Below are 27882 nucleotides of genomic sequence, written 5' to 3'. Positions count from 1 at the left end.
ATTCTGTTCTACATATTCCCTCTGACTCTGTCCATCCTTTCTACCTTGCTCAAAGAGCTAGGGTGTTTAAGCCTTTTATGAGGCTAAGCCCAGGTTACTGGACACCATGGTCTTCAGCTGCTGAAGAGACAGTGAGAGGAGTCTTCAGACCGCTGCACTTGGAGCAATTCATTAGTCCACTGTGATGCTACTTAGTTATTTTTGTCTGAGCCACCAACCAGAGGAGTGAGGAAATTTTGCACACCCCTCTGCCACTTCTGTGGTGATGCTGATACCTTGGGAAGCTCTCACCACATGACATTTTCTTCTAAAGGACTGCTGCCTTTGCCTGCGGTGGCATTTCTTGAACTCGAAATTGCCTATCACCTGAAGATCTGGTTAGAATTTACATTCTAGTTCCATGGAACTGCCCAAGATTCAGCGGTTCTCACTCCCAGAGGAGGCTGATGGTGCTGGTTCTGGGACCCCACTCGGGGTAGAGGGTCTGGATGTGTGCTGTCTGGCATAGTGGCCATTGGCCACATGTGGCTACTGAGCTCTTGAAATGTAGCTGGTCCAAAGAGAGACTTGCCATAAGTGTAAAATATATGCAGTCTGAGGGTTTTAAAGGGGCAGGGGGTGGGAGGTTGGGTGAGCCTGGTGGTGGGTATTGTGGAGGGCACGGATTGCCTGGAGCACTGGGTGTGGTACATAAACAATGAATTCTGGAACACTGAAAAGAAATTAAAAAAATAAATAAAGATTGAAAAAATAAAATATATGCCAGATTTTTGAAGACTTAGTATATAAAAAGCCACATGAATCAGTTTTTAAAAAATACTGAGGTACATTTTGAAATGACGTTATTTTGGGTATTTGGATATTTGGGTATATTTGATTACAGAGAATATATTACTAAATTTTAATTCACCTTTTTCTTTTCACTTTTTAAAAAGGTGTCTACTGGAAAATTTTAAATTGCATGTAGGACTTGCATTGCCTTTCTGTCACCTTATTGGTCTAGAGAACTGTGGCTATGGGAACCAGCAGAGGAGAGATGAATTGCCCATTTCCGCTCTGGCACCTCCTTGCATTTCTGCCCTCGTTGGTGTATTTGATCATTGTTAGCTCCCCGCCTGTTTTGCCTGGCTTCTAATGTTAGGGTCTAGGTTGGTGGATGACTTCTGGGTGTTCCCTAAGCCTAGACCACTCACTTGCTTTTCTTCAAGTCTTTTATTTCTCTTATTTATTTATTTGAGTGAGAGAGAGAGAGAGCATGTTTGGGGTCGGTGGGGAGAGTAAAGGGAGAGGGACAGACAAGCAGACTCCCCATGGAGCAGGGAACCTGATGTAGGGCTTGATTCCCAGGATCCCAGGATCATGACCTGAACCAAAGGCAGATGCTTAACCTACCAAGCTATCCAGGCTCCCCAGCTTCTCTTCCAGTTTACTTTTCCTTTTTTTAAATTAACACATAATGTATTACCAGCCCTAGGGGTACAGATTCTCTTCCAGTTTTAACTTCCCTCCCAATCTCCATGATTCATAGCTTCCCACAGCCTCAGCAAGATGGTGGCTCAAACCTGCCCAGATTGGAAGAACCAGTCTGACTGCTTAAAATGGGGGACGAACAAGTGTCAGGTTGCCTTTAGAATACGGAAAATAAGAATAATAAAACATTTGAAGATATCTGATGAGTTCAGCAGATAGAACAGATAATGATTAGAAGAAGCTTATTTTACTTAGGATTGTCAGCTGCAGGAAAGCCTATTCCAGCCTGAGCTGTGGCATACCTGAATCTGAGCATAGAAGTGTGTGCCCAAGAGAAGCAACCCACACACATATCATTTATCTCTGAGAGTAGCAAGAGCTCCCAGATTCAGAGCTGCTTTCTCATGGGCACCATCTCAGACTGGTCACCTGCAATGCCTGAAAATTTTTTGCATGAGATTCAACTGCAGACACAGAGAGATGGGGTTTCGGGTGGATTTGGAAAGAAGGAGGGATAAGGGGGCGCCTGTGTGGCTCAGTTGGTTGAACATCTGACCCTTGATTTCGGCTCAGGTCATGTTCTCAGGGTTTTGAGATGAGCCCTGCCTCAGGCTCCACGCTCAGTAGGGAGTCTGCTGGAGAGTCCCTCTCTTTCCATCTTCCTCTGCTTTTCCTGTCGCTCGTGTCTTTCTCTCTCTCTCTCAAATAAATAAATAATTTAAAAAAAAGAAAAAGAAAGAAAGGATAAGAAGGAGTATAAACAAACAATTGAAGTGGAATTTGTTCATATTTTGCTCCATTTACAACTAAACCTCCTGCAAACTGCTAAATATCTTGCTTTTGGAATGCAAAAGTGCTCTTTACCATGTTGCTTATACTCCTGTTTCCATTCTTGAGATCAGAGGGAGATTGCAGAAGATTGTGATAAAAACCAGAAAGTGGAGAGGAAGGAGACTGTTTGCCCCAGGGTGGAGAAAAATGAGGAATGAAGTGAAAAAGAGATAAAGATAAAAGAATAAAATATGTTCTTAGAAGAAAGGACCATCCCTCTTCAGCTTTCCTCCACACTGCTGGATGGAATATAGATGTGATACCTGGAGCTCAAGTAGCCATGTTGGGCTATGAGGCAGAAGTATATGTTGGTATTGTGGAACAGGAGAGAAAGCACCCAGATTCCTGAGGACAGGAGATCCCATACTTGTTAGTTATTATTAATATAATTACTACTAACTATTACTACTACTACTACTACTAACATATGATTACTAATAATGCTACAATAATTAATAATAGTTACTTATTATTACTATTGTGCTGGCCTCTAGATTTCATTTTCATAACAGGTAAATTAAACATGTCCCATTTGGCTTAGCCTATGGTTCTTTAGGGTTTGCTCTCACTCACAGTTAAACAAATGCTACTAAGAACAGGCATAGCACACATATGACTTGGGGAAAGGAACACAGTGGTCTAAAGGCATGTGAGACCCAGCAGCTAGTGTCGGAGTTTCTGCTGAGAACCCAGTGGGGTAGAGAGGATGGAGAGAGCCGAAGAGCACCCGGCCTGAGGAGGAGGGTGTCCTTGGGGCCAGGGAAGCAGTACGTAGTACAGTGATGAGAATGGGAGAGGACAGACCTAGATTTTAGTCCTAGCTGTGCCCCTCACTAGCCCTGTGACCTGTGATGCAACTGTCCATGAGCCTCCATTTTCGTAAGTACGTTGGAGATAAGAACGGTTCTTGCCCTTTGGGTTTTTGTGAGCAATGAATGAGATATTGCCCATAAAATACTTAGTGTAGTGCCTGGCCCAGAGGAAGTGCTGCCTGCTATTATTTGAAAGTGAAGGCTGGAAGCCCCGAGGACACATTTCATCTCTTGCCTTTCATTTTGAAGGTCTCCTGACAGGCGCTTTCTTAGGACCTCATACCGCGAAGTCCCTGTGGGAACATAGAAGGTTAGACTATAAGTTGATGGAAAAAGGGCTCTTCACTAATTAAACTAATTAGCAATTCATCATAGCATCCTGTGAGGTCACACTGTCATGGGCATCTCTGCTCACAAGAAAAATAATAGCATCATTAGCAACAACCTGTCAGGAAAACAAGGCAGAAACTTCAGAAGCAGCGGCCACCCGCTCATTTGTTTAATACTTTCTTTTCTTTCTCTGGAAAGACTAGCAGGTTGTGAGAAAGATGTTTTGCCTGTGGCAGCTAAGTAAGATACGGGTGAGCCTTTTTGTGCACCTCTGAAAAGTCATGATTGTAACAATAATGACAGTAACCATGTTAATAATAATAGTGCATGGGTTATCTATTGCCGCGATAATATAATGCTACATTATCATACAAATGAGAGCTTAACAACACATACACAACGGCCCATGATGGTATAGAGATGTATTGGGCTCCTGGGTTGTGGGGTTTGGTTCATTTGATCTGGCTGATCGTGGCTAAACTAGTTCATGCTTCTGAGGTCAGCTGTGGGTTGGTCTTGCGGATCCAGGTTACCTGTGTGGGGGCCCGCTAGCCTGGGTTGATTGAGAATGGCCTCAGCCAGGGTGATGGGGATCACCCGCCCTGCTTCGTGGTTCCCCTCTAGCAGGGTAGCCTCAGCATGTTCTCGGGGCCACAGCCGAGCAACGGGAGCACACACATCCAAGTGTCCAGGTGCTTTTCACGCCTCGCTTGGTCACCTTCACTAACACCCCACTGGCCAAGCCCAGAACCACTGTGAGAAGGTGCTGCAAAGGCAGCTAGAGGACGGAGGAAAGAATTGGGGGCACGGATCAATATCAGGTGGGACTAACACTAACAGATACTGGATATGACGTCTACCTTGACATTGCTAAGCTCTGTTCGTACATCATCTCATTTAATCTGCCTACAACGCCCCGAGCGAGGTACAGTTACCATTCTGATTTTGTAGATGGGAACTCAGGTGTTGAGAAGAGAAGGCATGTATTTAATAGTGGAGACAACCTTGGACCTCATTAACCCTACTCTACGCATTTAAATTCTTCCATGACCTCAATGGGGCCATGATTTCTTCCATCCATGGCCCCATTGGAGTATAGCAGATTATTTTTCTAGTAGATTTTTTTTTCTAAAGGGACTTTTTTTTTTTTTTTTTTAAATAGAATCTCCGATTCTATGATAATGAGGGGATAGCAAACTGTAAAAGTAATTTTGTGCTCTCCTTGTTCCTCCGCTCTGAGCGCACTTGGTACCGATTCAGCTTTGCACCCGATGGCTGACGCGGTGGGAGCGCACTGCCCGCCCCCTCCAGCACGGTGGACAAGGCTCAGGTATCGGAAGGTGAAGGGATCCGAACATCACCTGTGCTCTACCATCTTGCACCTCCGTGTCCGCTGCTTTGCCATTGATTTTCTTCAGACCTGAGTTACTCTCATGCCTTTACGTCAAGTTTATACTTTACGTGGCTCTCTGAATGCAGGCGATGCTCAGTTCATTCCATACTCTGACCTGCACTCCTACACACGTGCCTGGAACCCCAGACCCTTGGGTGCAGAACTGGAGCACGCTTTCACCTCGTCCACGTGCCCCGTCATGTGTTCTCTCATCTCCGTATCTTCATTCAGGGTCAGCGCTTAAGAAGCCAGGTTTTTCTTTTTCTCCTTCCTTCCTCCTCCCTTTTTTTTTTTTTTTTTGCTGACAAAAGAGAGAAGACTGTCCTGTGAAAGTAGAGAAGGCGTGTGTGTGTGTGTGTGTGTGTGTGTCTGTGTATGTGCGCTTACATGTGTCTCTGAGACAAGCAGGCCGCTTCTTTCTCTGACACTGACAAATCAATGAATAAAAATAATTGAGGGAAGACTGAAGTATGGCACCTTCCCGGCTGTGGAAGGAACAACCCTTCAGTTTTCCTGTGGAAGCTGTACCTGGGACGCTGGACAGACGGGCTCCGTGACTTTGCCCACCGTCCGTCTCTGAGAGTGTGGCCTGCGCAGCACAGGAGGAGTAGCCTCGTCCCGGGAGCAGGTTGGTGCTGAGACCCTCCAGGACCCCGGCGCTGCTGCCTAGACCCACAACGGGACCTTCAGCCTCCTGCTTTCCAGCCTCGGCCGCCCGCCCGCCGATTCCTCCAGCACCTGCCGGCTGAGCTGCACATGCGACAGACGCCTTCTTCCTCCTCGAGTTCCCTGTCTTGAGTCTGACTACTCAGCCCGGGGCCTGCCATATCTCTTTCTTTTCTCGAGGAGCCTGGTGCTGGAGGAAGGCTGGGCCCCAATCATGCTGCTGCTTCATCCCACACAGGGACACAGGGACTCAGGGACTCAGAGCGCAGCGGGCCTGTTAGGATCTGGCTCAGCCTCTCATCCTTCCATTTTACTCCACGGACACACACTCCTGAGTGACCTGATTCCCTTTTCCAGGTCTCCCCTGCCTCCTTGTGCACTTGCTCCCCGTAGAGCTGGAGCCAAGCCTGGGACCTGCCGTCTCCCCGGCCTTGAGCAGGGTGGGTGACAAGTGCACTAACGCCTTTTATCACCAGTTTTTCATTTAATCCTCATAATGGATTAAATGAATCCATTTATTTGGGTTCATTTATAGGGGAGGCGTCACGGTTATTTTACCCGTTTTGCAGAAGCGAAAATCAAGACACTGAGGTGAGGACAGTTGGTGTCCTCGGGGACCACCTCTGCCTGAAGTCAGAGCCCATGCTTTCCCGAAGCCAAACCAGGCTGGGGTTTCCTCTGAACAAGCTCTCAGGGTTACTTGTGGAGATGAGGGACGAAATGAAACTTGCAATGCTTCTCCACTCCTGCTCGGACCAGTCCCAGCTTTCCCCCGTCCACCGCCGGGCGGTCCAGGTTCCCCCGGCAGAATGCACACGCGGGCGGTCTCTTCGTCTTATCCTTAGACCACTTCGCAGGTCTGAGCCACCCGCAAACCCTGCTGCCAGCTCTGCGCTCTGGGGGCTTTGAAAAGCAGACTCGTAAAACGCGTCCCCGGGGACTCTGGTTAGGGAAGTCTTACAGTCTGGCTTTGCTCGGCCTCACGGGCTCGGGTTGCAGTTACGGCTGTTCAGGCGGCCTTTCTGGACTATCTCTCAGGTTCCCTAAGGGACTTCAGTCGTGTCTGAATCCTTCCCCTTCCACCTGCAGCTTGTACCTTGGTGAAGCCCGAGGCTCACGTGGGGACAGTGGAATCGGGATGCGGGTTTCACAGGTGCTACGTAGACGCCTGCTGGTTCCCTGCTGCACAGGCTGGCCTCTTGCCACACCTTCCGTTCCTATGCCCCTGTGCCTGTCTACCGGGCAACGAGGGCCACCCTGACAGCAGGGCTCCAAAGCCCCAGAGCCGCGCTGGCCTCCTCCTCCGGCTGCCTCAGCTAGTCAGGAGTGCGCGGCACTGGCTGGGCCCCTCGAGTGGTGTGGCTCCCAGCCAGGGAGGGGGTTGCTAGGGGCAGGTAGAAGGGGGAGCAGAGCCTTGGGTCACAGTGACCTGGCCCAGTGGGAGCCCTAGATGCTGTCACCCCCAGCACAGCAAGTTCCTCAAACATGCAGCCTCGTGTTTCCCTTGGTTCTATAAACATCGGCATGACCCCAGCATGACCCCAGCTTGCTGTGCATGCTCCGTGCTGGCCTGTGGACACATGGGGCTGAACAAGAAGAGGCCTGGCCACTCCAGCAGCTCATGGTCTGGCGTGGAGGGAGGACAGGAAGGGAGAGGAGTGTTGAGGGTGTGGGTTTCAACTCCAGGTGAGCACAGGGTGGGGTGTCCCCAGCAAGTTCTGGTGTGTTGGACACACGGTCAGATCTGGGCACTCGGGAAGGGTGCCGCTGCTCTGGGAAGGCACTCTTCCTGCAGACCTGCAGAGACGTCTTTGGACACCTGATCTCCTGCCCTTCATTCCACTGTGACTCTGCTCAGGTTTTGCTCCGTCTTTAAGGAGAATTCAAGCCAGACAGGCAGTCCCAGAACACTGCGGTGGTGGCAGGCTTAACATGTTTTTGCCAGCTTTATTGAAGCATAAATAACAAAAATGGTATATATTTAGGATGTCCAATGTGGTCATTTGGTATACATATGAGATAATTAACTTGATGCTTATTAAGTTAATTAACACATCATTAACTCACATACTACCTCTTTTTCCTTTAAGATTTATTTGAGAGAGAGAGTGCGAGTGTGGCGGTGGGAGTGGCAGAGGCAGAGGGAGAAAGAGAAAGAATCCCAGGTAGACTCTGTGCTGAGAGCAGAGCCTGACTTGAGGCTTGATCTCACCACCCTGAGGTCACAACCTGAGCCAAAAACCAAGAGTCAGGTGCTTACCCGACTGAGCCACCCAGACGCCCCATACTTTTTTTTTTTTTTTTTTTTTTAATGGTCAAAGCACTTGCTCTCTTAGTAAATTTCAAGTCTACAATATTATCAGCTGTAATCACAATGCTGTATATCAGATCCCCAGAACTTACTCGTCTTAAAACTGGTTGTTCATACTCTTTGATAAATGTGTTCCCACTTCCTCTCCCCCTAGCCCCTGGCAACCACTACTCCAACCTCTGGTTCAATGAGTGTGACATTTTAGATTACATATGTACCTTGAAATGAGACCATATTTGTCTTTGTCTGCCTGACTATTCTCATCAAGCTCAATATCCTCCAGGTTTATTCATGCCATTGAGAATGGCAGAATTTCCTTGCCTTTCATGGCTGTATCATATTCCATTGCGTATATAAGTCACATTATCTTCAGTCATTCGTCTGTCTGGGGACCCTTGGGTGGTATCCCTATCTTGGCTGTTGTGAACAACGCTTCAATGAATATGGGGTGTGTATGCCTCTTCGAGATAACTGATTTCACATCCTTTGCTGGATCCCACGATAGTTCTGTTTTTAATTTTTTGAGGATGCTCCATACTCTTTTCCACTGTGGTTGCACCAGCTTGCCTTTCCCCCAACAGTGTGTGGGCTTCCCTCTTCTCCACATCCTCCCCAGCACTCGTTCTCTCTTGTCATTTTGATAAGAACCCTCCTAACAGGTGTGAGGTGTGAGATAGCTCACCGTGGCTTTCGTTTGCATTTTCCTAATGATGAGGGACATTTCATATATCTGTTGGCCAATTGTATGTCTTTAGAAAAATGTTTATTCAGGTCCTTTTGCCGACTTTTTGAGGATTTTTGTTTGTTTTTGCTATTGAATTGTGTGGGTTCCTTATATATTTTGGATATTAACCCCTTATCAGATATATAGCTTATAAAAATTATCTCCCATACTGTAGATTATCTTTTCATTTTGTTAATTGTTTCCTTTCTTGTATCTGGCTACGCTTTTCTTTCAGCTTTGGATTTGGCTGAGTCTAATGCTGGAAGGAGACACGAGGAACAGGTAGCCCTTTGCTATTTAAGTATTATTTTTAAAAAATTGCCTCTTTGAGAGGCCCCCCGGGTGGCCCCGTCGTTAAACATCTGCCTTTGGCTCAGGTCATGTTCCCAGAGTCTTGGGATCGAACCCCACATAGGGCTCCCTGCTCAGCAGGAAGCCTGCTTCTCTCTCTGCCACTCCTCTTGCTTGTGTTCCCTCTCTCACTGTGTCTCTGTCAAATAAATACATAAAATCTTTTTTTTAAAAGATTTTATGTATTTATTTGATAGATCACTAGTAGGCAGAGAGGCAGGCAGATAGAGAGAGGGAAGCAGACTCCCTGCTGAGCAGAGAGCCCGATGCGGGGCTCGATCCCAGGACCCCAGGATCATGACCTGAGCCGAAGGCAGAGGCTTTAACCCACTGAGCCACCCAGGCACCCCCATAAAATCTTTTAAAAAGAATTGTTTCTTTGAGAAGTGTGGGTACTACTTCCATCTCTGTAGGTCCTTTCTGGTCTTAGTCTGCTGGCACAGGTTCCTTGCTCTTCAGTAGCACGTGGAGGAAAGGGAGGGACCATTTGATTCTCTCTGGGAATTTCTTCTCCCCAGTGATCGACATTTCCTATGGTTTCTCAGCCGAGCCTGGGTTGTTTTTTTTTTTTTTTTTTTTTTTTTGGAGCCTCTGGAAATACTTGGGTAATAAAACACACCAGTACCACCCTAGATTTCCTAGAAGGGTCATTGGAAAGAAAGACAGAAAGCCATGGGTATATAGGACTTAGCAATAAATGCTATCCTGGGGGTTGAATAAAGTGTGAATGGGGCATCGTGTATGCACCATTCTCTCTAGAACTGCCCTGCACTTGGAAAACTCCTACTTTCCATTGAAGGCTCCATTCAAAAATCCCCCTGATGACTGCATGAATATTGGGTGCTTTAAACTTTGTGTCTGGTAGCAGTTCACTCAGACCCCACGACAGTGCTGCTGCCACGCTGTACAGTGTGTTCATGGTCGAGAATTTCTAACAGGTCTGTGGGGCAAGGTTGGCAGGGGCTTGTATCTAATTGCCAGTGTGTCTCCAGAAACTAGTGTGATGGCCAACACTTAGCATGCTTCCTGAAAGGTTAGGTAAAGCCACAATGCTGTATCTGTGTCTTCCCTGAAGACTTACTTCAGAGGGCAAGAGGAGTCCAAGCTGTTGAGTTAAAATGAGGCTTTTCACCATATGGCTCCATAAACTGACCTCCTCAGTTCAGTCGCAGGAAGGTGACGACTCAGAGTCCCACAGGCAGAACGGACGGGTGGCATTACACGGACCACACCTCTACGCATCACGTGGAGACTACTGGCATCCCCACCATGGCTTCTGAGACCTCACTGCTGTAGCCCAAGGGCTGCTCAGAGCCAGTGGCGGCCATGGCCTCTGTAACCAACATCTTCCAGCAATGATTTGAGGGACATGATGTGGCAATGGGGCCCAAGGACCGGAACCCCTGATTTGAGTGTTCAGATGTCACAATCCTGGATATTGTTTTCTATTTATTTATTTTAAGCAGAGGGAACTTAATGGAACAGAGTGGACTGATGCACGAACAGGGAGAAGCTCACTAAATGATTTTTTGAAAAGTGATCTCTTGGTAGAATGCGTTGGGTGCATCTATATGTGTACTCCAGGCGCACACAGTTCAAACCACTACTGAGGAAGAGATACGTCAGCTTTCTCACCAAAGACCATAAAAAAATGCAGTTAGAAGCCCCCACATGACTTTCTCCTTTGTGGATCCTGGCAGTGTGTTACCAGCAAATGCATATATAAGGCTCCACCAGATTTGTTTGCATAATGTTTTGGCCTTGGTTTAGATGAGTGGTTCTCAATGGGAGAAGTGCTGCCCCCTAGGGACATTTTTGGAAATAGTAAGGGTGGTTTTGGGGTTCAGTAGGCAGGTGCTAGGGACGTTAGACTGTCCTGTAGGGCATGGATAGTTCCACAAAATGAATCCTTATCCTGCTGGACTTTTGAATTCTGGCTGAACATTCACGTAGACGAAAAACCCATTTATAATGATCCATGTCTAGAAGTTAACTTTATTTTAAACATAAGTGCTTAATCACAGAAGTATTTTTTTTTTTTTGTACTTTAAATATACTTTCCCAGGAATGCAACTTCCATGTTATCGAAGAAAGGCTGTCTTTGATTTGTTTGCAGATTTTACCAAGGGTTGTTCCCCATTTTGGAAACATGCTATTGATGGCAATGCTACGTATAACATTTGAGGCACATTTGATACACACACGTCTGTCCTTCTGTATTTGGAGCTCTAGTAGTCATGCTGACTCTGTGAACTTGTACAAATATGCCTTGATAGCCCTGATTCAAAATGTCAATATACAGAAAAATACCTGTAATGTTTGTTGAGTATTTTGTTATTTCTCTCAAATCCATACTTATTCATGAGAAGTAGGTCCAAGCATTTATTTATTTCCTTTATCTTTTAAGGTAATTAAATCAGAAATACATATATGTTGAAATTCATTTGATTTCATTATACCTTATTTTTTTAATATTATAGATAGAGTATTGATTTTTTTTTTTTTTGTAATTATGGAAGGTGGGTCATACCATGTTTGAGTTTTCAAATCTCAAAATGTTTACTATCAAAATGATACCTGTGGCACAGGCAGGGTTGAGAATGACAGATTTCAGCAAATGAGGAGCTGAGAGGACACAGGAAAGGCTGATCCTTTGGGAATAGGAAGAAGTGACATCCAAATGGATCTTTAGGGGTGACTGGAAGTTTAAAATCAGAAGCTTGTAGGGTAGGACATGGAAAGGAGCTGACTTCTTCAGTAATACCAGTGTTTATTATGCACTTATTCTGTGATGGATAGGTGCTGAGAAATGTGCCTTATTATGGCCTCTTACCTGGAGTGTAGGCACACTGTTATCCTCACTGGTGACCCTGAAATCTGCCCCAGACCATGCAGAGCCCAGACCAGAATCCATGTTTGTCACCTACAGAGCCTACCCTCTCAACTAGAGCACATCATCTTGAGGTTAGCCTACAGAAAAGAAACTTGGACTTTTCTTGGCACCTACAGATAGGGTCTATGTTGAACGACTTGTGGGGGGGTTGGTGGGCATCTGACAAGCTTAGGAGCTCAAACTGCCTTGGTTCACGTTTCTGCCTCCAGTTGTGGTTGTGATCTATATGGAAAGGCTGGGCCGGGTGAGCATTTAGGAAGGGTACATTTCCTCTCCCATAGGCCTGCTCTCTTTCTTGAAGACATCTGGGGAGCATATTTATTTTGAAATATTTACACATGGACCACATTTCAGCAGTTAAATAGCACAAGTACCATTCAGAATTTAGAATCTGGCCTAAAACCTGGAGCTCTCTATCAGAGCTGACCTTAACACAGGAAATACACTGTGATGGTTAATAGACCATCAACTAATAGCTGTTATTAGTATTAGAAGTTTGCATTCGTTATAATAAATAGCAACCCAACATTTATCTGTCTTGCCTGATTCCTCCCAGATGGAGTTAATGACTTGGAGAAGTGACTGGCTTTCCACTTATAACTGGTTGGTTACAGGTCCCTTAGATTTCACTGGGGACATGATGGATGTGGGGACATGGAGGGTGACCACAGGAGTCTACGGGGACCTGTGAGAGGCACCTCAGCATCGGCAGAACAGAGCCTGCACCTGGCTGCTGCTATCAGCAGGGACCACATCTCTTGGAGGTCCTGGACCCTCCACCACGGGAGGCTGTGGGAAAAGACCCGAGGAAGATCTATCTTCTACTCCAGAGAAACCAGTGGGATGTCCTCATCAGAAAAAAATCGGTTCTTGCGCTGGGCAGCCAAATCATCGTTGGTATGAAGAGGCTGTACAGAATCATGAGTAAGAGCAAGGCCTCCAGAGATAAGCAGTTGTTTTCAAGGTGACTAAGCTCTGATAAGTGGCTTGAACTCTCTGCTCCTCAGTTTTCCCATTTAAAAAGGAGGGTCATGGTGGAGCGATCTCATAGGTGACTTTCTGGGTGAAATGAGGTATTTTACATGCACGGCTTAGTTTACACGGACTAGAAGATGCTACATGGAACACGTGGTAGGTGCTTAATAAATGTTAATTTATTAGTCTTCATTTGAAAGTGGGGGTAATAAAAGAACCTACCTCACAGAACTGTTGTGAGGATTTAATCAATTAATATATACATAGAAAGTGACCAGAACAGTGCCTGCCATTTTAGAAGAAATAAATGTCAGTTATTATTATTAATAATATTAGTAGTACCATCTTGAGGGAATTACCAAATTTTAAGATTCTAGCACAGTAGCAAATTTAAAAACTGCTCAGATTTAAATGTTTTCATATGAATACCATGTGTTCTGATGTTTGATGTGCTAAACATAGGACAGTGGCCCATTGTATAGGACACCTTTGTCACTGTAATGCCAGCGCTCAAACACCCCCTGTTGCTGCATTATCAGTGTGACAAGTGGAGTTATGTTTGAATTTATGGCTTTCTTTAAGGATTAAAATAAATGTTGTGGGTGTCCATTGCTAATGTATGCTTGAGTCTCTGAGATATTTGTGGGAAGATATTTAACCAGCACTGGCTGGTTATTTTTTTATTTAAAAAATTTTTAAAATTATTTTTTAAAAGATCTGTTTATTTGCAAGAAAGAGAGGGAGCAAGTGAGTACAGGCTTGTGAGCACGAGCAAGGAGAGGGGCAGTGGGGCTGAATTTTTAAGCAAACTCTCTGCTGAGTACAGAGCCCCGATTTGGGGCTTGATCTCACAACCCTGAGCTTATGATCTGACTGACAGCAAGAGTTGGATGCTTAGCCAACTGAACTACCTGGGTGCCCCATTATTATTATTATTATTATTATTAACAATTAGAAACAATTTCCTAAACAATTAGAAAAGTGTCAGGCTAAAAATGAGAGAATCTCAAGTGTGACCTCTAAGAAAACGTAGAAGTCTTCTATTCCAATCTCCCCATTTTACAGACAGCTCTGAGAAGTTCAGTAACCTGCCCAAGGTCCAGCAGCTACTGAATGGCGAAGCAGGCTCCTAGTTGTTGGCCAGTGATCCTTTGGTGGTTGGTTGGTTGATGTGTTAGGGTCATCTGGGTGGATGGAGCTGGGACCGCAAGCCAGCTCCGCTCCCTTCAGTCTGGTTCCATAGGGTCCCCTGAGGAGCCAGGTGAGAGGATCAGCGGAGAGTTTAGGTGCAGCGTGGCCCCAATCCATGACCAAGCACTGTCACACTCTCCTTTGGTCTTTGGACACCTGCAGGATATAGACAGAAGAACACTATCTTCAGAGTCAAAAGACCCTGGCCCTACCCTTGGCCCCATTTTCCCCCCTCCCACTACCGCAGGTTTACCAAGGTATAATTTATCTGCAATCACCTTTTTTAGTCCATGCTTCTTTGAGGTTTGGAAAATGCATACTCATGCACCATCACCACAGTCAAGATAGAGAACAGTCCCATCACCCCCGAGTCCCTTTGTGCTTTTCGCATTCGACTTTTCTCCCCCAATTACCAGCTTCTGACCCCCCACCAATCTCTGTCTCGATAATTTTGCCTTTTTCAGAACGTCATATGAGTGGTATCACACAGGACATGGTATTTTGAGTCTGGTTTCTTCCACTTTAACATAATGCATTTCAGATGTGCCCTGGCTGTGTTCTTAGCGTCTGTAGGTCCTTGGGTAAGTTCCTTAGCTTTCAGCCTCAGTGTGTTTATCTGTAAAATAGACATAACACTTGCCTTGCATTTGTATCGTTAGAGACAGGAAGAAAAAAAGCACGCAGATGTGCATTAGATCAGAGGAGAAGCAAGTATACAGTCTTCTTGTTTTTCTTGGTATGAGATTGTCTTTTGAACAGACTCCACTTGGAAAGGCAATGCTGGTTGAAGCATAAACCCTGTAGAGCTTCTTTGCCTTTGAAGAGCAGAGCAGGATCCAACATCACTGTGAAACCCTCCCCAGCCCAAGGGCTCCACAAGCTGGTCCCAAGGTTCAAAATGTTACAAGAAACACTTTCCCAGTAAGGACTGTCACCAGGGGAAATAGATCTCTGACATGTTGCCTCCACCGTGCAGCCCTCAAGGGGTGGGAAAGCCTAACCTGTGGATGAAATGCGTTGATGTGTTTGGATTGAAAAGTATTTTGCAAAACACTACCACTACCAATGATAATAATTTATAATAGTAATGGTACTTTGGAAAAAGATATGATTATCTAACACACAGAGCGCCAAATAGTTTGACAAAAAGATAGGGCCTCTCTTGGCTCAAAACACACAGGGAGGAGTTGGAAATGCAGATTTGCATTTCCTTCTGAGTGCTATGTGATTCTGAGTTACAGAACACATATGATCAACATATACTTCCAGGGCATTTTTGTCTGGATGGGCATCTGGGGAGGTCAGCCTTTGGTACCCTCCTCCCATCCAGCTGGCCCCGTGCATACCAAGACAGTAAGACAGGTGCATACCAGAGGAGGGAAAACCTGGCCTGGTATTCAGGAGACCTGGATGCTGTCCTGGCCCTGCTGTCATTTGTGTGACTTCTCCCTTGTTTCCTCACCCGTAAAAGAGGGGACTGTGCTAGATCACCCTGAAGGCATCTAAAGTGACCCCATGCACTCCCAGCTCAGAGCACCAGGAGCCAGGGCCGCAGAGAGCAACAACCCCGGGACTTCCAGCGAAATCCTTCAGAGAAGCTCACTCTTTCCAGCACTTAGCTGAATGCGATTTTAATAAACATATTGCTGAAATGTTTGTTTCCGGGTGTCATTTTCGACTGCAAGTAGCGAAAACAGATCCGGCTCCTATATATAGATCTTGCATTTGGTTGTGTTCTAGGAGGCTTTTATTACTACGCTTCCTGGCCAGCTCCCAGCTGAGCTTTTCCCTCAAGGGATCAGATTTTGGAATCAGAAAGTCAGAGAGGATCAGTGACCATATTAAGGGATCTCTTCCCCAGCCCCCCACCTCTCTTTCTCCCCCACTAGTGCTCTGTGCTGCAGGTGAACGCAGACATGCACTGACTCCTGAACGCAGACATGCACTGACTCCTCGCTGTGCTCCAAGACTCTTCCTAATCCTGATGACAATGCTAATGGAAACTGACCAGCCCCACTATGGCAGCAAGTACAAGCGAAACAGCCCTGCGGTCCTGGGCTTGAGGAAACATAGTATCATCTGGGTTTAAACAAAGTGCAGATGGTCACAAACAGCTCAGTCTTTAGATAAGAGGAGTCAGGGCCCTCTGTGGACAGAAGCAGAAAAAAAAAGGGGGCTACTGAGTGTTAAGGGTGGCGTGTTTTTTTTTTGTTTTGTTTTTTTTTTTTGTTTTTTTGGCCGGGGAAGGGGGATCCGTGTCTGAATTTTACTGGAGAATTCTCCAGGGGAAGATCATGCTGGCAACAAAAAGTGAATGAAGGAAGGTGGAGGTGGGTGTTGGAGGAAGGGTATAGGCAAGGAAGGAGGAGGAAATAGGGATTTACTTAAAGAGACAATGTTGAACCCTGGCAGTCTGCTTTTTTGAAACGTGTCTGATCACTGGAGTGAGCCCCTCCACTGTGTATCCTTTGTTTTCTGTGCAGAAAACCCAACCCCTGCCTCATTCTGCAGTGGCTCTCCTCACCTGCGCCTCTGATCTCTTTATGTTTAAGCATCATGGATCTAAGTGCCTTCCTGGTCTCCATATTTTGTGTGCCTCCCCACTTCTTCCTCTCTTTTCCTTCCTCTCGGTCTCATTCTTCCCTCCTCGCTTCCCTGCTTTTCTTCTTCAGTCCTTCCTCCTTCCAGATTCTTCTCTTTTCCCTTCGCCCCCACCCCTCCTCCTTCTATTTCACTCCTTTCTTCCTCATCCCTCCCCTCCCCCTTCCTCCCCTTACCCTCCTCTTTCCTCCCTCCTCTCTCTCCCCTTCCTTCTCCTCTCCCCTCGCCCCTCTGTCCTTCTCCCCTTCTTCCCTCTCTCCCGTCCCCAGGTCCCCATCCCCTGCCCCTCTCCCTTCTCGTGTCTCCTTCCCCTGCCCTCTCTCTCCGTCCTTGTTTATCTCTAAGCTCCAGTTTCTCGCCTTATAGATTTACCTGCAGAACAAGACACAGCTCCTCTTGCAAAAACTGTTTAAGAAATCCATAGCCTTTCCCTTCATTGCTTGGGCATTTCAGAAATGATATTCCTCCCCCAGCTACCCCCGTCAAAATAAAATAAATTCAGCCAGCTCCTGCTGTGTGTCCTTAAATCCATTCCCTCTGGCTTCGCTGGTTTGAAAGCCTGTACCCTAGAAGGGGCCTCCTGCGTTTGCTGGCAGCCCTGCTTGAGTCTGATCGCCACAGATAGTGCTTGGGAGTGAAAAAAAGGGGGAAAAACCCTCTCGTTGGAGATTTCAAAACAGATTCTACCAGCTTTCCAATCTGTGCACTTGCGGAGTGGCAGGACTTGGGGAAGAGGAGAGGGGCTTGGGGTGCTGGTGTTTGTCATAAACAAATAAGCCACAGAATTTATGTATATATAAATGTGCGTTGCCTTTGGCACGTGTGGTGTCTCCCTGGCATCAAGGGTGGATGCTGTGCTCGGCCGACTTCTCTCCCACTTTTGCTGGGGTATGATGTGCGTGCGTGTGTGTGACGGAATTGAGGAGGGGGCAGCTGGGTTTTTTTTAATCTGATCCACTTGACAGATTATTTGAATCCAGCCCACCTTTCTGCACATGTCAAACAGATGGGATCATTGTTCCAAGCCTTGAGAGAGCTGTGGCTGAGCGGTGGGTAAGGCAGGGAGGGGGAGAGGGGGGGGAGGGGAGGGGAGAGAGGGGCACCTTCTAGTAGCTTTGTGTTTTCACATGTTGGAACTGACAGGAGCCCTTCTTCTCCTTGGGGGGGGGGTGCTTTGGGGGGTCTGGGCTGATGAGGGGTGGGATGGAAGGAGGCGAGAGGTGGGGTGTTGGTGGGCAGGGTTATGATGTCACAGCAAAAGTTACAACAGGAGGAAAACACAGCAATGGTTCAACATTTTTTTTTTTAAAACTTTGGACTGCCAAGAGCTGAAGGAGAGTGGTGAGCAAAGGAATGAAGGGGAGAGAGAGAAACTAAACTGGAAGCTTGAGTTTTGTATAGCTCCTTGAAACCTTATGAATGGATTACTAGCTGCTGAGAGCCAGGAGAGACCTATAGGGACCGCAAGATCATTCACACATTCACAGGGGCAGAAAAGCAGGCGGAATTCTTCTTTGCTGTGTTATCCCTCCTTCCTGAAATGCATGGTATGGAACCTTTTTCTGAGGGTCATGGGGGTGGCATGAAGGAGGGGGCAAGTTTTCTGCTTTTCTTACCTGACGATCTTTTCTTCATTTACACTAAGGTTCCTCTCCTTCCTTCTTTTCTTTCCTGGGGTTTCTTTCTCTCTCGCTCCCTCCCTCCCTCTCTCTCCCCACCCCCCTTTCCTCTGCTTTTCTGTCTTTCTCTACATCTCCCTCTACTCCCTTCCAAAGCCCCAAACTCTTTTGAGCTACTTCATGGGGGGGGGGGGGGGAAGAAAAAGAAAAAGAGAAAGAAAAGGACTAAGTCAGAAGGCGTGAAGGGAGACCGGAAAACAAGAGAAGGGAAAAGGACAGTCTCGGATCAAGGGATTTCTGTTTAGTGATGTCCACGTGCCTGAATTGATCTCCTCTTTGGGGACTTGCTTTGAGGATCCAGTGGCTGCTGCGCAGGGAGACTGGGCATGCCAGGGGGTGGGTGATTAGGGCACAGCATGCTGGACACAAACAAGTTCGTTATTAGCAGGGCTGGAGGAGTTTAGAAGACGGAGACGTCTCGAGGCAAAAGAGGCACTGCGATCTTACTCCAAAGTGTGTGGGCTGTGTGTTTCATGTGTGGGTAATATAGGCAGGGATTTTAGAACTGTAAGTAACTTTTCTTAGTGAAGGAAGGACCCAGTATATTTCCCTACCTGTTTTGTACCCACCTGTGGTCAAATATCCTCACTGCCCCCCACCACCGTGTTCAGAATTCAGAACCATGCTTTCAGTGTGTGTGTGTGTGTGTGTGTGTGTACATGTCCATGTGTTTAAGGGGTGGGACTCTGAGATAGCCTCCCTCTAGGCAAACATTAGTACAGAGGCTGGAGTCACAGTATTTACTTCCCCATCCTCTCCATTCATTTCAAGTCAATTAAAAAAAAAGTTGCTTAGGTCTAGCTGTTCATTTCTTGTAAATTACTTATTTTGAGCATCTCATTTGTTTATTTGCTCACTCAGCATATGGTGACTTTTAGTAACTTTAGAGTGAGAAACTTCAGAGGGAAGAAGATCTACGTAGTGAGAATTCATGGCATTCCCATGTAATGCTTCTTATGGCAGGCTAATTGATTTGTTCTTTTTCCCGATGTCCAATATAAAGTGAATTTGGCGTATTGTTCTTTTGAATCCCAAATGATTGAAATAAGGAAAAAAATACAGGAGGCTTGTGACAAAACAAAAGAAAGAGAAGCAAGTGGTCCCTGAATGGCTGGTGGGGAGGGGGGTATTAGACAGCGAGCAGATCTGTTCACGACACATGTGCGAGTGTGTGTATGTCTGAGAGAGAGAGAGAGAGAGAGAGAGAGAGAGAGAATACACACCGAAAAGAGTGCTCTAAGACAGTATTGATTGCTATTGATTGTGTAGGCTGCAGCTGCTGAGAGAGAAAGCCCGAGATGTTTACTGGGGAAACCAGGAGTAGTGTCTGTCCCCTGTGCCTCGGTGAGGCAGGGAGGTTTTCAGGAGGAAGGAGGGGACAGGGAGTAGGTGGAGTGATGCACCAAACTTATTAGCTTGACATCATCATTGTCTTTAAATGAAACAAACAAGAAGATAATTACAGGCAGAGAGAGGGAGGGAGAGAGGAGAGCAGGACGCACCGGAGAGAACAGGTCCCCTGAAGTCCATGCTCTTCCCGCTCTCTTTCCCATCTGCCCAGGGACACACAAGACTCCCAGAAGGTGAAGTCGAGGGCTCTCAGACTCATAAGGTTATTAGGACACCAGACTGGCATCCCCAAGGAGAACTTTACGGAGACTTGCAACATACCAACAAGTTGGAAGGGGATTAAAAAGCCTTCAACACAGCACAAGCCCAAGCAGCAAGCTGAGGGGAACATTGACCTGCACAGGCAAACTGGCGGCTGGCTGGGGGCTCTGGCTGAGGAGGACCTCTGGAGAGCAGAAGCTAAGTACCAGCTTGATTTTTGTGCCCCCAGGTTCCTTCTGCAGTTTTAGAAAGAAGAATCAAATTCTGTGTCTCTGGATGCAAGTTGCTCTAGGGATTTGTTTGAAGGTGGATGTAGCTTAGGTTAAGAGCTACAGAAAGAACGTAACTCTTAGGGAAGGAAGAAGGAGAAAGAAATGAAAATGAGATTAGTGTCTTTTTCATGACTTCAGGTAGGGAGCGGTGTGCGTTTGTGAGGGAGTGTGTGTGTGAGAGGGCTTGGCTCCCGTCTGTGTGTCCCTCCTCTAGGATCAGCGGGAGGAGGGGCTATTGAAGAAGGGACCCAAAAGAAAAAAGAAAAAAAAAAAAAGAAAGGAAGAAACCTGAGCTCCCTAGGAGGAGGTTCCAGGGAACCCGGAGAAATGAACAACTTCATTCTGCAAGGACTAAACTAGAGTCAGGAGAGTCAGGTCAAGGGAAAAGGGAGAGGGAGGCACAGCACTGGTCGCCGGTAGCCAGAAGAGGCACTCTTTCGGGGCTGCTCCTAAAAGTTTGGTCTGTGAACAAAACAGTTTCCCCGGTGACTGCGAATCCACTGCTAGCCTTCTCTTGCTCTTCTCCCCATCACTCCCGTGTGGTACCCAGAAGTTGACTTCTGGTTCTGTATAGAGAGAGAGCTGGGGGAGGTATGATGTGTCTAAAGATCCTGAGAACCAGCCTGGTGATTCTGGCCGGCTGGGCGTTCAGTACTGCCAGCTCTGAGCTGGGCTGGACACGCAAGAGAGCCCTGGCTCAGAGGGGACACCTGAACCAGGTGCTGTCGGAAGGAGAACGCTGTTGGCTGGGGGCCAAGCTGCGAAGACCCAGAACTGCTCCCCAGCATCACCTCTTTGGGGTCTACCCCAGCTGGCCTGGGGACCACCCGAGGCCCTACCCTGTGGGGGGTCAGGGAACCCGCCATGCAGGACACAGTAAGCCAGATGCCCCGAGGGGTCTGGCCACAAGCCTGGATGGAAGTGTGGGGCCAAGGGGTGAAGCTGAGCCGCCGGCCACCCCATGGGTCTGGCATGGTCCTACTGGGTGGTCGGAGCTGCGGGGAGACCGGGACACTTATCTCGGCGATGGAGGATCCAAGACCATTCCAGGTGAGGCTGAGACTCGGAAGCGCTCAGCCACGGCTGCCACCATTACCACCACCTTCGTGGGCCCAAAGGAACCCCAGCCAGAGAGCCGAAGGAAGAGCCGGGCCAAGACCAGGAATCGTCGCCAGGTGGTGAAAGGGCAGGCGGGGGGCCTGCGGGGAGACCCAGGTGTCTCTCCTCGGCATTTCCAACCTTGGCCTAAGCACCCCCTTGTGCATGGAGTCAGGACCAGTCTGATCCAGGACAGCATCCAGAAGGGTGGAGGGGACCCCCACTGGGAAACAGAGACCCTTAACCCCCAAGGAGGACTGCCGGTTTTATACTTCTCGGGGAGGCGGGGGCGGCTGCTGCTGCGACCAGAAGTGCTGGCTGAGATTCCCCGGGAGGCGTTCACAGTGGAAGCCTGGGTGAAACCAGAGGGAGGACAGAACAACCCAGCCATCATTGCAGGTAACGCGGTGTCTGGGCTTTCTGAGGTCCCTGGGGGAGTGGCCGGCTTTATGTTTGCCTGGGTTAGACACAAGGGACAAGGAGAGGAAGGGCGTAGGGGCAGGAAAGCCAGGAGGGGCTGGCCAGGGAGAGAGGGGGAAGGGCCTTTATCCATCAGCACAGCAGGACTCTAGACATCACCTACCATAATGACTGTAACCACAAGAGCATTTGTCCCAATGAGTATCGATCTCGTGTGGTGCCATACATCGCTCGTGCACTTAGGAGACCTCCAGCTCCCTCCTTACCCCGTCTTTAAAGCGGAGGATCTCTGGTTCGTTGTCAATGGCTTAGAAGCGTCACACTCCGTTTCTCCTAGTCCAGTCCAAGAGAGCCAGGCAACTTCGCAGCTACCGGTCAGGACCAGGACTTGCGCAGTGAGCCGTGGGGACGGGGCCGGGCCGAGGGAAAATCCGGCTGCCAGGTGTGGAGCCCCTCGCTCTGGCGAGTTCCTTTTCTTTGAGCAGCCCTGGAACTTAGCAGAAAGCCTATCGAGTTGGGGTCCTGGAGTCCCTCTGGCTTGTCCTAACATGCATGCATCCAGTCTAAGAACAGCAGGGGCTGCTGGAAGAGGTTGGATCATACAAGCCGGGACCCTGGTGTCTAGCACTGGCTCTTGGATGAGGGACCTAAGAAGGAACCATGCGTAACTGTGGTTTTAATCAGAGGTAATATCTCAGAACATTGCCTATGTGTTTTCCACTATGCCCAGATCTTGGCTTTCATGGGAAATCACCCAGACGGACAAAGAAAAGAGTGGCATTAGGAATAACTATCTCCTTTTCCTTACTGGGGGTGTGTGTTTGGGGGGGGGGTTGGTGTTGGCTTCAAGCAAGGAATGACGGCTAGACATAACAGGTCTTCATGTTCTGTGTCATTATCTCTTTGGATCCCCCCCATGGAAGAAACTCACACAAGGCTAGGCACGTGGTAGATCCATTTTAATCTCATTAATTTGGATTATCCATAATGCCCTCTGATGCTTGCCAGTCCCATTTACATTGGTGGGGAAACCAAATCAATGAGAGGTGTGCCAGAGGCAGAACAGGAATGGAACCCCAGAGCTCCCAAAGTGCTTGACAACTTCCCAAATTAAAAACTTCTCAGGTTGCTGGATGCCTACAAATAAGTTTCAGACTGGAGAAAGAAATCTGGAAGGAGGGAGCCTCTTTCAATGGGGTGTTGCTGGAACATCCCTTCTGGACACGCTGTCTCCCCCTCTTTGGCTGTGATTTCTCCTTTGGAAGCTGGGATTCCCAGACACTGAGCCCTCTAGAGTCTTGTGGTTTTGCTTTATTTTATTTTTGGGTGGGAGAGGGGGTGAGAGGAGGGGAGAGAGAAGGGGCTGGGCTGTAAGAAGGTGGGGGCAGAGAAAAAGTAGAAGGAAATCCTTATGCTGGGGCCAAATGGAAGAAATAATGAGATGATTATCTGATCAGAGTTGGCAGCTTCGCAGTTTTTCCCAGATGACATCTTCTTGCTGCCTAATCTCGCTTCCTAGTACCCATCTGCCAGGGAAACTGTGTGCTTGCCGTCTAGACCGAGACCCACGACTCCACTTACCCCTCCTCCGGCAGTAGCAACAGAGGGACCTGGGATCAGTTCCCTGGCTGTGAAGACTTAGAGAGGGATCCAACAGGAATATATGAGCGAAGCTCTCAGAGGCTATTGCTTTCGGTTATTAAAACCCAAACCCGAGGAAACAGATTCAGAACAGTGGGTACCTGGCCTCTGTCCTGTCACTTCCACGTCCTGTCTCACAGCCCAGAGAGTGGTGGTAAGACCTGATTCCAGTTCTGGCATGGCTCCTCGCACCTCTCCACCTGCCGCCCGTACAGTTCCCTCCCTCGCCCACCTGTCCGCCCACAGCCATCCGCCCCCCACCTTGCCACAGCACACACACTCAGAGCCTTCTCCAAAGTGACCCTTGGAACCCTCCGGAAGCATGTAAAATTGGGCAGGAAGCCTTTTTGCAGACAGTCTAGCCTCTGAGGCTTCTTTCTATTCAAATCAAAGCAGCCCCTGTGGTGTACTGGTATTTCCTCTTGAGGTCCACACCAGGAAGGCTGAGGGCAGGGAATACCCAGGTCTAGCTGCTCTCGACCTTCCACGCTCTATCTTTCTTTAGACTTGTGCACATCAGAACATATTCAGAAAAGATCTAGGGTAAAATTCTGGGAAAGATGGGGCTAGGAACAAGGCCTTCATTCTCCAGGATTTTAGCAGCTGGGCTCCCAAGGGCATAAGCCTCTTTGTTCACCGTGTTTAGCTGCTTACACTTCCCCTATGGGCCCCATGGCAGTGAGGCGGCCAAAGGTAGTGCAAGGTCTCTGATTTGCACGAATTTACTCACTCCTATCAACAGACCAGACCACCTTTCTTCTCTTACCCGGCGCTGGTTCTCTAGCTGGTCATTGCCTGTTCCTGGGCAGGTGGGTCTTCACCTGCGCGGAATAACAGCTGGATGGGGTTCCTGGGAGGTAATCACAATTCAGTCTTTGAAGGTCTGCCTCTCCTCTGAGGTGCTCTCCTTCCAGACTTGACTCCCATCCTCTTTCCCGAAGGCTTTGAACGTCAGCTTCTACTACTTACACCCAGCATCCCAGTTCTCAGTCTCCCAAACTTGGGGTGTTTTCTCCGTTCAGTAGAGATGTCAAGCAGTTCAACCACACCAGCTCCTGTGAAGGAGCACCCCCCCCACCCAGATGTGGGGCCTCAGGGAATACTTCCCACTTGGGGCACTAGGTGGCAGTGTTGCCTCATGCACAAGAGAGTAGGCGGCTCTTTGGAAGCCACATCAGGGGGAATGCGTCAGGTTTTTTGGATTGCGGTCCCTGCCCTGGCCTCTGGGCGGTATTTTATCATCCCCTCCCAGAGTGGTGTTGGTAGGCATGCCTTAAGATTGGCTTTACGCAAATCTTTTTGCAGGGCCTATGTGAAAGGGCTAAAGTGGCATTTTTGTGGGGTTGTGATTAACTTGCACTTGCAACAACTAGTAAAGAAAACAAAATCAACTCGAGTTACCTCCTCCCTCCACCCCAAGTTTCCACATTCTTCCAAAATAGGAAGCTGGACTCCAGAAAGGATTGCTGGAATCCTTTTATTCAGGGCCGAGGACAATGCAGGCCTCACAGACTTCAGGTGCTGAGGTTGTCTCTGGCCCCTAGAGATGGTGCTGTCTCCCCACCCTCCTAAGCCCCCCACCCCCGCCAAGGTAAGGCCTTCCAGAGTTGCCTATGGCCTGTGCTCTGGAGCAGGGCAACAGGAGGTAGGAAAGGACTGTGTGCAACTGCTCCAGCGTAGGGGATCTGGAGAAAACTCACTATTCAGGGGCCTGGCCATTTAGGGACGTGGGGCCATGGAGGAGTAGCCTGAGGCCACAGGCCCATTTGGTTGGGCTGTTGGAACTCACTCAGCAGCGGACAGAAGCCAAATTCTGTCCCATCCTGATGTGAAATCCTTAAGCTCCAGCACCCGACCCTGAAACCACCCTGTTCCTTTCCCTCCTTCTCAACTTCCTTTCCCTCCTTCATCCCCGGCGTACACAGAAGAAAAACTTCTAAAAGGTTCCTCCTCACCCGTAATTGATTGCAAATGTTCCCTGCAGTTGCCCAGCTGAGTAACCACCTGTAGCTCCAAGTCGCAGGACTGAGTCAGTACGTCCGTGTTGGGATTAGAGCTGGAGTCAGTATTTACCAAGGGCCTTGCCCCGCAAAGCCTGGCGAGGCCCCGTGGGGAGTACGCAGATGTCTAAGAAACTGTTCCTCACTTGAAGACCCGTGTTTCTCTTGTAAGGATCCAAGTTTCGGAGCAGATCCCGGTGCAGAATGGAGGAGTCCAGGCCGACCTGGTCTGATTCCATCTCTGACACTTACCAGTGCTCTGATCTTTGGTCATTCATTGAACGTCTCTGAGCCTTGGGTTCCTCAAGTTGAGAAATGAGATTGTGTCTTGTAGAGTGGCTAAGACGTTAAAATAAGTCATGTATGTAAAGTGCCCAACACAGGGCTTGGCGGGTGGTATTTACTTATGACAGGGTATTAGCAGCGGGAGATAGACGTCACTGAGAGCCGTGGGTATTAACCTGCTTAGCTTCAGTTCTGCCCAGGAACCTATAGTTTTTCCTTAGGTGAGATAGTAACTTTAATTCCTTAGGAATTTGGTTAGGTAATCTGTGAAGTAGGAATGAAGGTAAATAGGATTTTTCACCAAGAGGGTTTCAAGATGATTGAGAACACTGTAGAATCAGATGCCTAAAAGAACTATTTTTTTAAAAAATCGCATGTTCTTTTCAGCCCGGGCCGTATGATTTTGGATAAATTAGACAATGGCACTATAGCTTATTTTGGGGCGTCATAAACCCTTTGGAGAATCTGTTGAGGGCTATGCTGACTCCTTCGAGAAATCTACATGTTCACGTAGTTTACAAAGCTTTTAGAGCTTTTCGGATTTCTGGATGGCCAGTGTCTTCTGACCCTGGATTAAAACCCCCTTGTTTAGGGCACTGTGATGGATTTTTGGGGTGTGTTTTGAATGACATCTAAGAAATGCGACTTTACGGGATACTGAGACATCCCTTCTCCAATAAGGGAGCCTCATACTGAGGGTAAGAAGTTTCGTTCATGCAGACACAGAGCTTCACAGAAGAGAGACTCCCAGACCCAGAAGTGTAAGCGTAGATGTGAAGCGAATTTAAAAGAAGGATGGTGGGTGTTGCCTCCCTTTATCCAGTCTTAGCGACAGGGGAAGAGCTGCCTTTCCCAGAGCTCCTTGGGAGGTGACGATTCTGGGACCTTCCTCCTCAGCTGCCTCATCCTCTAGTCCTCTCTTGCGACCATGGTCAAAGTTTGCCCTCATGGGATCCTGAGCAACTACCGATTTTCCTCCACATATAGCCCTGTTCCTTGCCCCGAAGCCCAGATGGGCGGCAAAGCTGTAGCTCCCCTACCCTTTGTGTGTCCGAACCCTGGATGTGAAGGTCTTTGTCCATTTCTGGGGCTGGATTTTCCCTCGCGGTGAGGACAAGATACATGAGTGTGCTCGTGTAGATAAGCCACGGACCCTGACGGCTGTAAGTTAGCATCTGCATATGAGGGGTTTTTATCTTGTGCCCATAGACCCCTCCGGAAGCAGGGGGGCGGGGGCGACGTCTCTGTCAGAAGTGAAACAGCCTGAGAAGTCACTCGGCCCCTCCTTTCCCAGCTGACTGCTGAGCCCTTGACCAGGCAGCCTTCCCGATTCCCTCGGTGAGGGGGGTCGCTGCTGCGCTGCTTCCCTAGCTCATCACGCGTGGTTTCCTGGGGTGCGTGTTGCTTCCTGCCTTATCAGCTCGGTATGCATCTCATTTCCATCTACCGAGAGTTCCCCAGGAGCCGAATGCTTGTCTGGTTCACGTGTGTTGTCCCTGAATATCTAGCACAGGGCTAGACTCTCAGTTTTGTTTATAGGACCCATACAGTAGACTTTTAGCTTGCTGGATGCCTGTTAGGGATGAGAAGAATGATGAGAGGAACTTTCTGAATCTCGAGGCTCTTTCTGGGGAACAGGGCAGCGGCTTTCAAATCTACTTTAGCTGTCGGCAGAGGTGCTGTCGGGGATTCTGAGCAGAATTGCCCAGTGCAGGGCTCCCTTTCAAAGGGAGCAGCCCCTTTCCTATCCATTTCTGTGAAGAAAGGGTTTAGTTACTTTAAAAAAGCTTAAACCCCACAACTCTGGTCCCCAGGTTGTTACACTATAGCCTGCGGGCCACATGTGGCCCAAAGCGGAAGACTGTTTTATAAATAAAGTTTTATTGGAACCCTGCCGCACCGTGTGTTCTCTCTCGGTGGCGGCTTTCGTGCTCACCGGCAGAGCTGGGGTGAGCCCACAAAGCCTGAAGTATTTACTGTCTGGCCCTTTGTAGAAGCAGTTTGCCAAATTGTGCTCTGGAGCCTTGCGTCTCAACTTAAATATTGATAGAGATCACTTGGGATTCTTCTTAAAATATAAAGGCTGCCGTGGGCACATGCCTCGCAGGGGATGTGCTGAGGATAAGCCTCACAGACCTCCAGTTGCCGGCCGTTTCACTAACCAGACCCCCCACGAGGTGTGTTCTGAGTTCATCACTGCGTTTGCCCTGAGGCCACTTTGGTGTGGTGGTGATAAAGCAAGCCCGTTCCAGAGAGCCGGGACTTCTCTGACAGCCGGCTCTGCCTTGAAGAATCTTCAAGGGCTTGCAGAACATTCCTTCATCTGAG

At 48.2% G+C, this 27882-nt stretch overlaps 1 protein-coding gene across 1 annotated transcript in view; it reads left to right on the top strand.

Moving 5' to 3' along the window:
• Positions 1 to 20688: 20688 nt before the first annotated feature.
• PAPPA2 (pappalysin 2) overlaps positions 20689 to 27882 on the top strand; it is a 294379-nt gene continuing 287185 nt past the window's right edge. The window contains exon 1 of the mRNA XM_059144906.1: positions 20689 to 21607. Coding sequence (XP_059000889.1) covers positions 20704 to 21607 — 904 coding nt within the window. The 5' untranslated portion in view covers positions 20689 to 20703. The remainder of the gene's footprint in view (positions 21608 to 27882) is intronic.

Source organism: Mustela lutreola, chromosome 14 (genome assembly GCF_030435805.1).
Source record: "Mustela lutreola isolate mMusLut2 chromosome 14, mMusLut2.pri, whole genome shotgun sequence".
NCBI classification, from domain to species: Eukaryota; Metazoa; Chordata; class Mammalia; order Carnivora; family Mustelidae; genus Mustela; species Mustela lutreola.
The sequence above is the reverse complement of the archived record's forward strand: the minus strand, read 5'-3'. Positions and strand labels throughout refer to the sequence as shown.